This window comes from Lissotriton helveticus, chromosome 4_1 (genome assembly GCF_964261635.1).
Source record: "Lissotriton helveticus chromosome 4_1, aLisHel1.1, whole genome shotgun sequence".
NCBI classification, from domain to species: Eukaryota; Metazoa; Chordata; class Amphibia; order Caudata; family Salamandridae; genus Lissotriton; species Lissotriton helveticus.
The window spans coordinates 579,323,869-579,340,541 of record NC_136063.1 but is presented as its reverse complement, the minus strand read 5'-3'; the positions used below and the strand labels follow the sequence as shown (position 1 = coordinate 579,340,541).

Genomic DNA, 16,673 nt, shown 5'->3' with positions numbered 1-16,673 from the left:
ACGCCAAGCCCGCGGTTCCACCACCTCATTAAGAGCTGGAGGAAGCACCAGGTTTCTGCAGCAGGCTCCGATGGCCAGACACCTTAAATGGCGGTCCACCTACCAAAGGGCCGCTGGCTAATGACTAATAGAAGGCTCACCCTTTTTAGGACCAGCCTTAAGTCATTCATTATTATGTGGCATGGCATACTATGGCAGGAAAAATAAACCAATGTCCCTGATTCTCAAGGAGAAAACTAGATGCATCAGGAACATGTATACTGTTTTATAGAAACAAACCTAGCTTTCTGTATTTGCTTTTGTGAAACCAAACAAATTGCTGAGCTGGCTGCCATCACATGGAGGCCCACCCATCAATACATTTTATTTCTCACAAAAAAGGAGCAGCGAGGCAGCAGGCAAATTGAGATAGTGAAGGGTATGCTGTTGCAGGGCTTTCCCAGCGATTTAGCAAGGAACAAGTAATTGTAGGTATTACTTGAATAACAAATGTAATATTTGATGGCAAATAACAGGAAGGAGACCTTCCCTAAAAGCTAGCAAAATGGAACTGATTTGCAAACCATTAAGCTAAAGCTGTAAAGAGAGGGGAAATTCCATGGTGCCATAAATGGTAGAAAAGATTCTCTGGATTGTGGAACTATTCACTCTGGTTTCCTTATTAATGCCTCAGAAACAAACAAAGTGAATTGATTTTGACAGTGTGAAGATCTGTAATGAAATGCAAGATAAAAACGAACTAAAATGACTCACAATGGCATAGCAAGGCGGCAATGGACACGGCACAATCAAGAAAAATAAGCCCTTTGTTTTGGAGGATGTACATTATGCTCCTGAGTCTCACTGATACTTACTAAATGTCTGGGGTTACAGTCATGACTGTAGCCATATCTTTTTATACCACCCCCTCTGCAGTAATGTATCAGTTACTAGAGTTAGGCCCACAATCTCCTGCCACTTGCCAACGAATAGACTGATATCACTGACCACCTATTCTTGTGTTATTTATCTGTTTCATAATCCCAAATCAGAAACAGCTACCTTCTGACAAAACAAACTTTTTGGCCATGGGTTTTAATAGATGGCCCATGAGAAGCCAGATTAGAGTTCCGTGGGCTTCTAATGAATGGAAACCCTCATTAATGTCATTCCAATTGTCTCTATTAAATAAAACCAAAGTACAACTCAGACCGCTCTTTGACGAAATAAACTGGGAATGTAAAGCCTTGAGTGCACAATCTAAGAAAGTGTCTGTATTAAAGTCGGGTTGATCCTTTCTCTGGGCCAGAAATCTTGTTTCTGCCTGAAATGTCTAGACAAGGCAATAACTTGTACGCAAAGTTCCAACTGGTTTAGGTATTCCAAGCACATCTGGACACCTTACCGTCTCTTCCCTCGATATACACTGACCTTTTATGAGTTTTTAATTTAATATGAGCTAACAGACAAGACCTAAAAAGTCTGCAGAACATTGGGTCTTAGAATTAGCATAAACCTCGCTCTGCTTGTAGAGTTTACAATTGTCCAACCAATGGTCTGTGAACACATTGTGTCGAGTGCTACACTTAGAATGCTGAACTTCAAATTGGCAGCGATGAGGTTCGCCCTGAGTGTCCATCTCATTACGATCTCTGCAGAATTTGACAGACTAATCTCTTACATCTGGATTGCTGGCGTTTTTTTCGCCAATTTTACAATTGTATTCAATCATAGTGGAATGATTCCCATGTTTGTAATGTATTGTCATTTGCTTGGGAGCAATGTTGTTACCTTCACAATACATTTTTAATGAGAATCGTGGACTCCTGCTCTAATGCATTTACAAAACATTCACAATTACGTAAATCTATATAGTAAGATAACAGACAAACGTTGGGTGTAAATATAACACACTGAAATTGATTTTTCAATACAGCATTTCTTCTGGAGTTTACTTTGGAAAACATACCAGCTGTTTATCTCTCACGTCGGACTGAGACATCACATCATTGTCCCCAGCAGTCGCCTGCCAAGTTAACAGCCTTAAGAAACAAAATGCAAATATTAGCATTTGTCAAACATATATTCGAAAGACAACTGATAAAACAGGAATCAACTATATTAAGCATTGAACGTATGCAAGTTTAGTTAATACAATTAGGGTGCCACAAACCCAACCCCATTTTCATGCGCAAAAATAACAGAATCTTTCTTTATTTCGTTTGCTGAAGCTGTGACTTTTTAATGTCCTCTAAAGTGTTCAAGTATGGGAAAGGTTATCTTGGAATGTGGAAATCTGTTTTTTCATAGGATGTTATTGGGGACCAAGGGCCAGATGTACGACCGTTTTTGCATGAAAAAACAGCATGGGCCATGCACAAAGCCTATTTAGCGGGTCGCAATGTAAATAGGTTTTGCGACTCGCTATTAGGAAGGGGCGATCCCTTCCTAATAGCGTGCACAAGCCCATGTATGAATTTTTTGCGTATGCAATTGCAGGCGCACAACACTAGCAAAATACCACCCTCTTTGAGAGGGTGGTAATGCACTCGCAAAAGGAAAGGGGTCCCCAGGTGACCCCTTCCCCTTTGCAAATGCATAGGAAAATATTTTTAGGGGCAGGCAGTGGTTCCAGGGACCACTACCTTCCTTTAAAAAATGAAATGAAAACGTTTCCTTTTTTTCTTTTTTAAATGCATCCCGTTTTCTTTTAAGGAAAACAGCCTGCATTTATAAAAAATACTGCTTTATTTAAAAGCAGTACCAGACATGGTGATCTGCTGTACCCAACAGGCCACCATACCTGGGAGGGCCTACCATTCCCAATGGGATCGCAAATTGCGAGTCGCTATTTTGGACGTTGTACATCTGGCCCTAGGAGCATTCTGCTCAGTAATCTGTCAACATTTGTACATTATCGTCCAGAGGTCATCACCATAACCCAATATTTCCGAAATGAATCAATGCTGTAGTTTCTGCATTTGGGACTGAACACTCAGTCTCAAGGTTTTCTCGATGCCAAAAAAACAATGCACGTTTCAGCTATCAGAGAAAGTCTAGCCGGAATTGGAATAAGAAAATAGTAATGATTGACAGTAGTTTTTGGGGGCAGGGGTAATTTTAGGGTTCCAGGTGGGTATGGGTTTTGGGGTGCAAGGGGGGGACATTTTAGGGTTCAGGGCGGGTATGGGTTTTGGAGTGCCAGAGGGACAATTTTAGGGGTCAGGGCGGGTATGGGTTATGGAGTGCCAGGGGGCTAATTTTAGGGATCAGGGAATGTATGAGTTTTAAGGGGTCAGGGGGGTAATTTTAGGGTTCATGTGTGCTCTAATTGTTGTCCAGTTTCAAATGCAGAATTCACCACTTTTTTTTCTCAGCTTGGCCTGAGCATACCTGCCCCTGATTGTCTGCCATTTTAGCCCCGCCCCTATTGATTAACATGAGCCACGCCCCTTCATTTGCCTGGTTAGCCCCCCCCCCCCTGGAAAAATTTCTGCGGATGCCCATGGAAGGCACAATAAAAATAACAAACGGTTTGAGCTCTACAGTTTCTGACTTTTATTGAAGATGTGGGCTATGTGATCGTGAGTATGTTGCAAAGAGTGTAATGAAAATGGCCCATCGTCACTCATTGTTTGTGCAAAGTGGTTGTGAATCGGCATGAGAACAGCAGAATATAATGACTTAATGGCATGCTCCTAAGTCAAACGCACTGCCGAAATAACGCAGTTATTAAGATCAGTTTTGCTTTCTTGTTTATAGTAAAGACACAAGAACAGTGTAAATGCACAGCTCTGTTGCCTACAACCCGGAGGCCGACAGCGGGATATTTACACAGCTAAACGTTATCTCCACTCAACTCCACCGCCCTCACCCAGGACAATCAGTAGCGATGCGGATTCAGCTTAGCACTCTGTGGAATCTCTGCCCTTCCCCCAGGAAATCAGTAGCGGATTCAGATTAGCACTAAAGCCTTTAGTCTTACTTCTATATCTGACCTGTCCAGATTTTTGTATAGCCCCTAAAAAAAACATTAATTAAAAGCGTATATATATATATATATATATATATATATATATATATATATATATATATAAATATTCACTGAAAAAACCATAGGTTTCACACCAGTTATAGTTAGGTGGACATTTTACTCGCATAAAACCATTGAAATTCCCATGTTATAGTTAGTTGGACTCACTATAACTTGCGCGTGCAATGCACTGCAGATGACGTCACATATTACATCACTCATGACATGGTCAGTGACATCACTCATGACATCACTGATGACATCTCAAATGACATCACTGATGACAACATCCTTGTGACAAAGTGGCAGACCTCCTATCAGCATAAAATAACCTTTGACACACACATTCAAAAATAGAAACTAACATTTTCTTAAAAAAGGAGAAACCAATACCAATTACAACAACTTATTAGGTAATTCCAACATCTAAATACACATCCACTCATTCACCAACGGTTCTATATAGTCACTCATGCATGTACTTACTCATCATATGTACTCATACACCTATACATCCTGATACACACTAATACTCATCCATATAGTTACTCACACACAAATTCACACATGCAAATAAACTATCAAAAAAACATTTACTTGATTATACTGCTATATACACACCACTACACATACTTCTACAGAAACGGAAACATATTTACTCTCTTAAACAATCAATTATAAAAACACATACTCACTAACCCACCCATACACACAATCATCCACCCATACAGTCTTGCACACATGCTGTCTTCAAAATACATACAAATAGTGAGTCACTCATTCATGCATCTGTGCTCTAAGTAATATCCCCCACCGAACCATACAGACACTGATACTGATACTCAAAAAAACAACTAATAACTCATATGCACACTCATGTAGCTACTCACCAACCCATGCAGCCACTTATACACAAAGTGAGACACAGATACAGATATTTAAATATTTAAACATTACTCGCTAATATATGTATTCACTAAGATACATTTAATAAGTCAGTTAACCAATCAATTTTACACAAAAAAAACATCCATTTAGACATTTATTTACCCATTTATTCTTCCATCAACCTTTAGATATACATATATAAAAAATATTTATTTTTCAGAAAGATACACATTCACTGGATGATGTCATCAGTGATGTCATTTGAGATGTCATCAGTGATGTCATGAGTGATGTCACTGACCATGTCATGAGTGATGTAATATGTGACGTCATCAGCAGTGCATTGCACGCGCAAGTTATAGTGAGTCCAAGTAACTATAACGTGGGAATTTCAATGGTTTTATGCGAGTAAAATTTCCACCTAACTATAACTAGTGTGAAACCTATGGTTTTTTCAGTGAATATAGGGCCCCCTCGCCCAAGACACTGTTCCTGGTTCGGGGAGAGAGCGGCAGCATGCTGCCGATTTGGACGGCGATGGGAGATGCCTTTGCTACCATGGTCCCTGTGGCGGTGGATGAGCAGACTCACGGGCTGGCAAAAGCTGGGGCATCACTGTATGCACGGACCAATCACTGCATTGGAGTTCGCGATGTGAGACCGTGACCATGCAATTTACTTCGTGTGGGACCCTTACTGACTTTGGGACTTCAGGTACCAGCATGCATAGCGAATACTGCCCACAGAGGAAAAAACTTTTGCCTGTGATTGGATGCATTGGCACCAATGGGAGCAGTATGAAAAGTCCCTGCCTACACCAACATGTTTTTTAAAACACGAAGCTGGCAATGAATAAGGCACACGCCGAAACGCGTCTGCCAGGTGTTTTAATCTTTACCCGTCAGGATGGTGGCAAAATAAATCTCCCTGAGCTTTCCAAAACGCATGTGTCGGACCCATTTCTTGGCTAAGAAGTGGGAGTGGTGGAGGATATGTTTTGCAGCTGTCGACGCTGCAATACCGGCACGCCTCTCGATCTGGTGCTCCGCTTCAAGTCGACATCTCTGTGGTGTTTGGTGTGAAAGCACATAAAGCGGCGCCCCCTCGCCCAAGACACTGTTCCTGGTTCGGGGAGAGAGCGGCAGCATGCTGCCGATTTGGACGGCGATGGGAGATGCCTTTGCTACCATGGTCCCTGTGGCGGAGGATGAGCGGACTCATGGGCTGGCAAAAGCCGGGGCATCACTGTATGCACGGACCAATCACTGCATTGGAGTTCGTGATGTGAGACCGTGACCATGCAATTTACTTCGTGTGGGACCCTTACTGACTTTGGGACTTCAGGTACCAGCATGCATAGCGAATACTGCCCACAGAGGAAAAAACCTTTGCCTGTGATTGGATGCATTGGCACCAATGGAAACATCGGGAGCAGTATGAAAAGTCCCTGCCTACACCAACATGTTTTTTAAAACACGAAGCTGGCAATGAATAAGGCACACGCCGAAACGCGTCTGCCAGGTGTTTTAATCTTTACCTGTCAGGATGGTGGCAAAATAAATCTCCCTGAGCTTTCCAAAACGCATGTGTCGGACCCATTTCTTGGCTAAGAAGTGGGAGTGGTGGAGGATATATATATATATATATATATTCACTGAAAAAACCATAGGTTATAGACCATATATAGTTAGGAATTAGCATTTACAAAACCTTGAAAATTCACTGAAAAAACCATAGGTTATAGACCATATATAGTTAGGAATTAGCATTTAAAAAACCTTATTTTACTCACACAAAACCATTGAAATTCCATATATAGTTAGTTGCACTAACTATATATCGCGCACCCGCAATCCACTGCTGATGATGTCACATATTACATCATTCATGACATGGTCAGTGACATCACTGATGACATCTCAAATGACATCACTGATGACATCACTGATGACATCATCCAGTGACTGTGTGTTTCTGTAAAGTTTAAATATGTTTTACATATTGAAGAATGAGTAGATGTATAAGTGTCTGGACGAAGGATTTAGTAGGTGCATGACTGAATGTATGAGTGAGTGATTAAATGTGTCTCACTGAGTGCATGGGTTAGTGACTAAACTGTCTTAATTTGTGCATCATTATGTCTGTTGTTCTGTAAACTGCTGCATGTGTTGATCAGTAGCTATATGATTAACTATATGGGTTATTGATTGATTGTCCAAGTATTTGTATGGGAGACTGAGTGTGTGTGTGGCTGGCTGGGAGGTGTGTGACTCTCTGCAGATCAATGTGTACTTGTATCAATGATTGTATAAGAAAGTAAGTATGTGTTAGTATATGTTTGAAAATGTAAGGTGCTCTATGTTTAACTGTATAGACAAGAAAATGGAAGTGTGATTGATTCTTTACAGGACTGACTAGGTGTGTGAGTAACTCCATGGATGAGTGGCAGAGTGTGAGTGTCTGTATAGGTGTATGAGTGCATATGATAGTGTTGTAAAGATGAGTGATTGTATGTATGAATGATTGTATGGGTGAATGAGTGAATGTGTGTGTAGACGTAGGAATCAGTGAGTGCGTATGTAGTAACTAGTATTGGTGTGTCAATGGTTTCAAAAATTATACTCTGTATTTAACACTGGGTGAAACAGAGGTTATATTAAAATGTGAGGAGATGCATTGTATTGTCACATGAATGATATCATCAGTGATGTGGTCATTGATGTCAAATGAGATGTCATCAGTGATGTCATCAGTGATGTCACTGACCATGTCATGAATCATGTAATATGTGACATCATCAGCAGTGGATTGCGGGTGCGCGATATATAGTTAGTGCAACTAACTATATATGGAATTTCAATGGTTTTGTGTGAGTAAAATAAGGTTTTTTAAATGCTAATTCCTAACTATATATGGTCTATAACCTATGGTTTTTTCAGTGAATTTTCAAGGTTTTGTAAATGCTAATTCCTAACTATATATGGTCTATAACCTATGGTTTTTTCAGTGAATTTCAATGGTTTTTTAATAGCAAATATCATAAGCTGTCGAATGTCAAGTACGTGGTAAGTGAAAACATTTTCGTGTTTATGCACACTGATCTGCTTTGAATGGTGCCCCCCCCCTCTCATTTCTATTAGGAGTACTCTCTCTTTGCAGATAGTGAAAGGTAGTTAACGCAGGCCTTTGCCCCCGTTGTAATACGTCGTGCCTGCTTCTCTCTCCATTTGATTGATTGTTATCCAAGCATTTACTGTTTTAGAATTGGTTCTCTTTGGTTCATTCTCTATTTACAAACAGACACAGAGTCGCAATACTCTGTTTAGTCTTTGCAGATAACGAAAAATCGTGTAAAAAAAAAGAAAAGGAATCAAGCAAAATCAGTAGGCCACTAATGGGATCTCTTTTTGACCTCGCTAAAATAGAAACATTAGGAACAACCCCTCATGACAAATACAAAACTAGTGAGATGAACTGAACTCCACACAATGATGGCTGCAAAACAGCTCGGCTCCGCCACCCACCCCGCCCAAAATAACGATAAAGAGCGGCTGCCATGATTGGTTGCGGAATGGCCACGACGGAGCTACGAAATGGTGCTGCTCTCATGCTAACCCCAGCTTCAGTCTGAAACATCCAGAAACACTGTAGACTACCAATTCGATCAGTTCCAGTAGCGCCCCAATGTAACCCGGTAGAGAAGAACTAGCCCTCCCCTCTTTGACTGATGGTTCTTGTTGCCTGTCCCTTCTGTTGTCATTTAACAGAACTATTTAGCCTGCTGAAAGGGGTTGTGTTCCGACCGCTGGTTGGTGGAGACATTTTGACTATATTCTGGACCTGCGTTGTCGCGTAATGCGTCATATGACGCGCCGCGTTAGCGCATCCGGAAGTCATCCGGGGCGCGACGCGCAGCGCGTAACGTAAGCATAACAAGTCATGTGACTTGTTAATAAAACTTTTCATTGGTTCATTTTACTTTTCTTATTCTAATGATGAAAGGCTTGGTCATATGACCTAAAAATTACGCTTTTTATTACTTCCGAACATTATTTTTCCTTAAATATATGTTATAATGTTCCAGGCTAATGTACTTTCCCGGAAAATTTACAACTGTCCTGCAAGTAAAATATATTCTTTTTTCGAGAAAAAGAGCGTTTCTTCGTCCCATGACGGAGCCGTTGAGCAAAAGAGGGTCGACCTGCTGTCTTAGTCGCCGATACGCCTGAATATGAGATTCTTATCGATCACTTTATGTTGCAGGAGTAGAAAACACAACAGCCCTTGACCATTTATCTTTACTGCGTTCCTGCGTATTATACCTTTTACCCTTCATGTAATTGGTCTGCTTTATTTCACTTGCCTTTTAATGATTCTAAAACAGTGACTATTATTAAAAACTTTACCAATGTATATACTACTACCATGTTTTCTTTTAAAAACCTTTATTGTGAAAATTTCATTATACAAATACGAGCCTATAACCACGTGGGCCGGCCACGGAGCAAACTGTAATCGTATATGATGAGTAGACATTTACACTGTAGAGGAACGTAACGGGCGGGCCATTAGGTTGCAAGAACTAAGGTGTCTAACAGTTGCGGAATCGGTGGACGTACATTTTATAATTAAAATACGACAGGGCCAGTTACAATAAAATTATCTAGATATACATTTGCGGGCAAGTACCATGGGTGACGTTAATTCGAACTTTCAATAGTACAGTAATCAATAACACATCAGAACTTAATATCAATAGGGATGTCGAAATATTCAATCAATTCTCGTCCCCGCCCGCCATATGCTTCAAAACTGCATACGTATCTCGTGATTTCAAGGTTCTGCAACCAGTACACAACAAGGAGTTACGAGTCCCATTTATTCCGGCGCCATTTTGGGCGAGGACGGGCAGGTCCAGGATATAGTCAAAATGTATCTATCAACCATCGACTATGATGATGTTCATATGCTGTATTTATTAGAGTAACACTCATCTGTCCACATGAAATTAATTTGCCACAATCTAAACATGTCATTTTAATCTTTCCAAAGTTCTAAATATTTGGGACCATTTCCCTTGCCTCTGATGCTGTCAGTGCCACTTCTTTGATGAATGTACTGGCAGGTCGGGGGTTCTCCTCCAAATCTCTCTTTTATGCAGCACTATAATTAATTGGTGCCACCTCTCCATATGACGATGCATGGTATAGTTACCATAACTATATATTTTTTCGGTTCCTCTGGAGAGTACATCGTGGCAGATGAAGCGTGTAACGTACCGGGCATTTACATTTTTTTGCATGTACAGGAAAGGAAAAAAAAAATCGAGCGTCCGAGTTCTAAAGTGTCCCAGGGCCATTTTAGTAGACCAGGCCCAAATCCAAAGAACAAGCCGCCATTTTGAGAGTCCTGTTGCAGCCGCCTGTCGCTGTAGCATCAAGAGCAGCCGAAACTCAGCTGAATGGCAACTGAAACGGTAAAGGGGCGCCCCACTACAGCAGACGAGCCTCCACCTAGGAAGGCCCGTTCACGCCGCCTCCCCCCCCCCTTCGGGCACCCCACGCCGTTATTCGGAGCAGTATTGTAGGATGGCCACACCAGTGCGGCAACTTGCTAGACATCACCTCGGTGGTAACCGAATCTCAGCGCCTTTTGGTGTCTTCTCTTCAGAAAATATTGTTGCGCTGCCTTTGGCCCCATTCGCACATCGGTCCGCTACTGACGCCATCTCACAGGCTAATGGGGCGCCCCACGCCGAGATTCAGCATTGTAGGATGACCACACCAGTACAGCAACTTGCTAGACATCACCTCGGTGCCATCCGGATCTTCGCATCTCAACGCCTAGTGGTATCTTCCATACAGAAAATATTGTTGCGCTGCCTTTGGCCCCATTCGCACATCGGTCCGCTACTGACACCATCTCACAGGCCAACAGGGCGCCCCACGCCGACTTTTACCATTGTAGGATGGCCACACCAGTGCCACAACGTGCTAGACACCACCTCGGTGCCATCCGGATCTTGGCATCTCAGCGCCTTGTGGTGTCTTCTATTCAGAAAATATTGTTGCGCTGCCTTTGGCCCCATTCGCACATCGGTCCGCTACTGACGCCATCTCACAGGCCAACGGGGCGCCCCACGCCGACTTTCAACATTGTAGGATGGCCACACCAGTGCGGCAACTTGCTAGACACCACCTCGGTGCCATCCGGATCTTGGCATCTCAGCGCCTTGTGGTGTCTTCTAGTCAGAAAATATTGTTGCGCTGCCTTTGGCCCCATTCGCACATCGGTCCGCTACTGACGCCATCTCACCGGCCAACAGGGCGCCCCACGCCGACTTTTACCATTGTAGGATGGCCACACCAGTGCCACAACTTGCTAGACACCACCTCGGTGCCATCCGGATCTTGGCATCTCAGCGCCTTGTGGTGTCTTCTATTCAGAAAACATTGTTGCGCTGCCTTTGGCCCCATTCGCACATCGGTCCGCTACTGACGCCATCTCACAGGCCAACGGGGCGCCCCACGCCGACTTTCAACATTGTAGGATGGCCACACCAGTGCACCTTACTAGACACCACCTCGGTGCCATCCGGATCTTGGCGCGTTGTGCTGCCTTCGGCCTATTCGCACATCGGTCCGCTACTGACGCGAACTCACAGGCCAACAGGGCGCCCCACGCCGACTTTCAGCATTGTAGGATGGCCACACCAGTGCTGCAACTTGCTGGACACCACCTCGGTGCCATCCGGATCTTGGCACGTTGTGTTGCCTTCGGCCTATTCGCACATCGGTCCGCTACTGACGCCGCCTCACGTGCCAACGTATTTTCTCCGCATTTTATACCCTATGCCGCATAACAGGTCATGTGACTTGTTTATAAAACTTTTCATTGATTCATTTTACTTTTGGTTTCCTAATGATGGAAGGCTTGATCATATGACCTAAAAACAACACTTTTCATTGGATGAAAACTTTTTTTTTCCCCAAACGATGAAAGCCCCACCTTGTTTCTGGATGTTTCAGACTGAAGCTGGCGTCACCATGAAAGCACCACCATCTCGTGGCTCCGTCGTAGTCATTCCGCGAGCAATCATGGCAGCCGCTCCCCACCAGAAGCCTGCAGGAGTCGGGGGCCCCCAAAACTTTTGATGAATCCTCAAGGCGGAGGGGACGCTTTCGAGAATGGGGTCCAAGACCTAGCAGACAAGCGTCCGATTTCCAAGGTGTCCCAGGGCCATTTCAGTGGACCAGGCCCAAAAAGGAAACAGCCTGCCGCCATTTTGAGAATCCTGTGACAGCCGCCTATCGCTGCACCGCAAGAGTGGGCGCAACTCAGCTGAATTGCGGCTTTTGACACAGTGGACCAAAAGCGGACGGAATGGCAACTGAAACGGTAAAGGGGCGCCCCACTACAACAGACGAGACTCCACCTGGAGAGGCCCGTTCACGCCGCCTCCCCCGGGGCGCCCCACGCCGTTATTCGGAGCAGCATTGTAGGATACCAAAACCAGTGCGGCAACTTACTGGACATCACCTTGGTGCCATCGTTCTGCTGCCTTGGAACTATTCGCACAACAGTTTGCTACTGATGACCCACCCCCCGCGACGCCCCACGCCGGATTCCGAAATCAGTGAAATCTGGACGTTGTGCTGCGTTGGGACTATTCGCACAGCCGACCGCTACGTCGTTGTTTTTCCCTAAAAATGTTTATATGTTATTACTGTTTTTGTTTTCTTGTATATATTTATAAGTTATTAAAGTTTTATAATCTTACTACTTTGTTGGAGTGCTATATATTTTTAATGTGACACATAATTGTAAAAACTTTGATGTACAAAGAGTCATCCCTGGAATCTTCCGCTTCAGGCTCGGTCCCCTCCCCAATCACAATACAGGATGGTTTTCAGATAATAGGAACGCGTCTGCTGTGACGGATCTCATCGAGTGTGGGCCTTGATCTACTATAACTCCTTTGAAGAGGGGTGATTCTTTACAGCTGGGGCCATAAACTACATCTGCAGGGCTAGCTGATACCCTAGGACCGGCCTGGACAATCGGACACAGAGGAAAAGGAGTGTCAGAGGGTGCGGTAGTGAATAGGGCGAAAGGGAGGTGTCGGGCGGGCACAGGGTGTGATTCTCAGGGAAGAGCAGCGCAGATGGGGGGTGGTTTATTACCCATGCATAAGACAGAGAGCGGGGGTGACCACTGCCTGGGGGAGATGCTTGCGAGGGTGGGGAGCCATGCTAAGGATCGACAGCGTGCAGAGAGTGGGTCTGGTCAAGGCATCTAAAATGACTGCCGTGCACGACAAAAGTGTGGCATTTGAAAAAAGGCAAGATGGCGCAGACAATGTTTTTCAACACTTCCTGATTTCCTTCGAATCGAACGTTAACAGACGTTGGGGCATATTACCAAAGTTAAGCGATATTTATCCCTAACGATGCTTAGCAACGAATTTTTTACCGCTAAGCATCTTCAGAAATTATCGCAGATAAACCTTGCTATTATCAAGGTTTATCGCAAATACGATAAAAAACGACCGCAATGCATTAATATCGCTGAAAACTCAGCGATATTCATGCATTACCGAGCTAATGCTCTTAGCCATGTTATCCACCTCCCATTGGATAACATGGCTAAGAACTGCTCAGGGCAGGTGGTAGCTTTTGGAGATATTCGCGCTTATCGCGAATATTTCCAAAAGTTGGTAATAGGAGATAGCGATGTTAGCGACTGTTTCCAGTCGCTAACATCTTGGCATGCCCACTTTGCATGTCATTAGTGATAAATATCACTCACATGCAAAGTGGGGCCCAAGATGGTCGCTATCTCCTACTAGCCGTCGCTAACTGGTGTTAGCAACAGCTAGGTAATACAGAGATAATTTTATCTCCGCGAAGCGGAGCGCTGTTACAGATATATATCTGTTTTTGAACGTTAATTTCTCAAAATCCACTGAAGCACATATATTGAGACCTAGCAAAGGCACATCGAGCTACCAGTCCCTACAATTTTGCCAAGTTTCGTGCAAATCCATTCAGCCGTTCGATTATTATTATTATTATTTTTTTTGCCCCGCGGGGCCCTTTTAAAACCTCCACATCAAACCTAAGAGGTCAAGGAGGATCTACTATGCCCCCTTATGGTCATTTGCCCCTTCGCTTTGGCCTCCTCTTGTCTCTCGATCCTACCGAGAGACAAGATGGCGGCCGCTACGGACTGTTTGCAATGTTTACAGACGCCGGAGAACCAATCAGCTTCGCAAACCTCCGTTACGCGAAGCGGAGCGCTGTTACAGATATATATCTTTTTTTGAACGTTAATTTCTCAAAATCCACTGGAGCACATATATTGAGACCTAGCAAAGGCACATCGGGCTACCAGTCCCTAATATTTTACCAAGTTTCGTGCAAATCCATTCAGCCGTTCGATTATTATTTATTTTTTTTGCCCCGCGGGGCCCTTTTAAAACCTCCACATCAAACCTAGGGGGTCAGCGAGGATCTACTATGCCCCCTTATGGTCATTTGCCCCTTCGCTTTGGCCTCCTCTTGTCTCTCGATCCTACCGAGAGACAAGATGGCGGCCGCTACGGACTGTTTGGAATGTTCACAGACGCCGGAGAACCAATCAGCTTCGCTTCACAAAGCTCCGTACCGCGAAAAGTCCGCGAACCGGAGCGCTGCCCGGTCCGCTGTTACAGATATATATCTTTTTTTGAACGTTAATTTCTCAAAATCCACTAAAGCACATATATTGAGACCTAGCAAAGGCACATCGGGCTACCAGTCCCTACAATTTTGCCAAGTTTCGTGCAAATCCATTCAGCCGTTCGGGCTAAAAGTGAGGCCAACCGCCCTATGGAAAACTCAATGTTAAAAACACGTTTTGGGACCCCCCTTTTTTCTCGGCCCCCCCTTGACGAACCCCCCCCCAAATTTTCAAGGGCTGCTCAGGAACAAAATGTGCCATTTTCCTGAAAATTTCAGCCAATTCCGTCCACAAACGCCAAAGTTATTAGACATAGAATTTTCAAAAATCCCATAGAGAAAAAATCCTAACTATATATACCTACCGGCGACCGCCAGTAGGTAATATGTGTGTGTGTGTGTATATATATATATCTATATATATATATATATATATATATATATATATATAGATATATAGATATATATATATAGATATATATATATATATATATATATATCTCAAACACCCCGTCACTTTTCTCGCGCTCTGGACAAGCTCCAGCTAGGAAGAAAGCCAACGGACACGGACCAGTTGTAGTGCTCCAAATTTTTATTTCAGGTGCAGTAGAAGTCTCATGACGTTTCGGCTCGCAAGAGCCTTGTTCACATATATATAAAATTTCTATGGCAAAATTAAACCCCTCATTTTGTTCCTTTTCAAATTAAATGTATTAAGTGTTACCACTTTATTCCAATCAAGATGACTTCAGGTGTGCCATACTTTTGTCATAAGTAAGACTGTTAGCGTTCTAGTTGTTCTTTAGAACACTCTGGGACATTCTGTCATTGGGCTATAGTTGGGCTACATCTGGCTGATATTTGGGCTACATTTGTTTTTTTCCGTCTCTGGTGGCCATCTTTGGGCTACATTGGGCTACATTTGGGCTCTAACATATATATAGCCCAATGTAGCCCAATATATATTTTTTCAAAGTTAATTTTCGTAAAAACCACTGGAGCATATATCTTGAGACATAGCAAAGGCACATCGGGGTACCAGTCCCTACAATTTTGCCAAGTTTGGTGGAAATCCATTCAGCCGTTCGGGCTAAAAGTGAGTCCAACCGCCCTATGGAAATTAACATGGGGAAAACACGTTTTGGGACCCCCCTTTTATCTCGGCCCCCGCTTGACGGATCCCCCCGACACTTTCAGGGAACGAGCGGAGCGCAGCGAGGCAAAGTTAAGGAAAATTACAGGCAGATCCCTCATTTGGCGCCAAAGTTATTCCCAATAGAATGTTGCGGATTTCCTATGGAAAACGATCCTAACTATAACTACCTACTGGCGACCGCCAGTAGGTAATATAATTATATATATACACACACACACACACACATTTATACATATATATATATATATATATATATATATATATATATATATATATATATATATATATATTACCTACTTGCGATAGCCAGTAGGTATATATAGTTAGGATTTTTTTCCTATGGGATTTTTGAAAATTCTATGTCAAATAACTTTGGCGTTTGAGGACAGAATTGGCTGAAATTTTCAGGAAAATGGAACATTTTGTTTCTGAGCAGCCCCTGAAAATTTGGGGGGGTTTCGTCAAGGGGGGCCGAGAAAAAAGGGGGGTCCCAAAACGTGTTTTTCCCATGCAATTTTCCATAGGGCGGTTGGCCTCACTTTTAGCCTGAACGGCTGAATGGATTTACACCAAACTTGGCAAAATTGTAGGGACTGGTAGCCCGATGTGCCTTTGCTATGTCTCAAGATATAGGCTCCAGTGGTTTTTACGAAAATTAACTTTGAAAAATATATATTGGGCTACATTGGGCTATATATATGTTGGAGCCCAAATGTAGCCCAATGTAGCCCAAAGATGGCCACCAGAGACAAAAAAAACCAAATGTAGCCCAAATATCAGCCAGATGTAGCCCAACTATAGCCCAATGACAGAATGTCCCAGAGTGTTCTAAAGAACAACTAGAGTGCTAACAGTCCTACTTATTACAAAGGTATGGCACACCTGAAGCCATCTTGAT

The 16,673-nt window shown here is 43.3% G+C and overlaps 1 protein-coding gene across 1 annotated transcript in view; it reads right to left on the bottom strand.

The window, feature by feature from the left end:
* The window catches only part of ARFGEF1 (ARF guanine nucleotide exchange factor 1), a 972,411-nt gene that overhangs the window by 126,913 nt on the left and 828,825 nt on the right, over window positions 1-16,673 (bottom strand). The window contains exon 33 of the mRNA XM_078687191.1: window positions 1,949-2,021. Coding sequence (XP_078543317.1) covers window positions 1,949-2,021 — 73 coding nt within the window. The remainder of the gene's footprint in view (window positions 1-1,948; window positions 2,022-16,673) is intronic.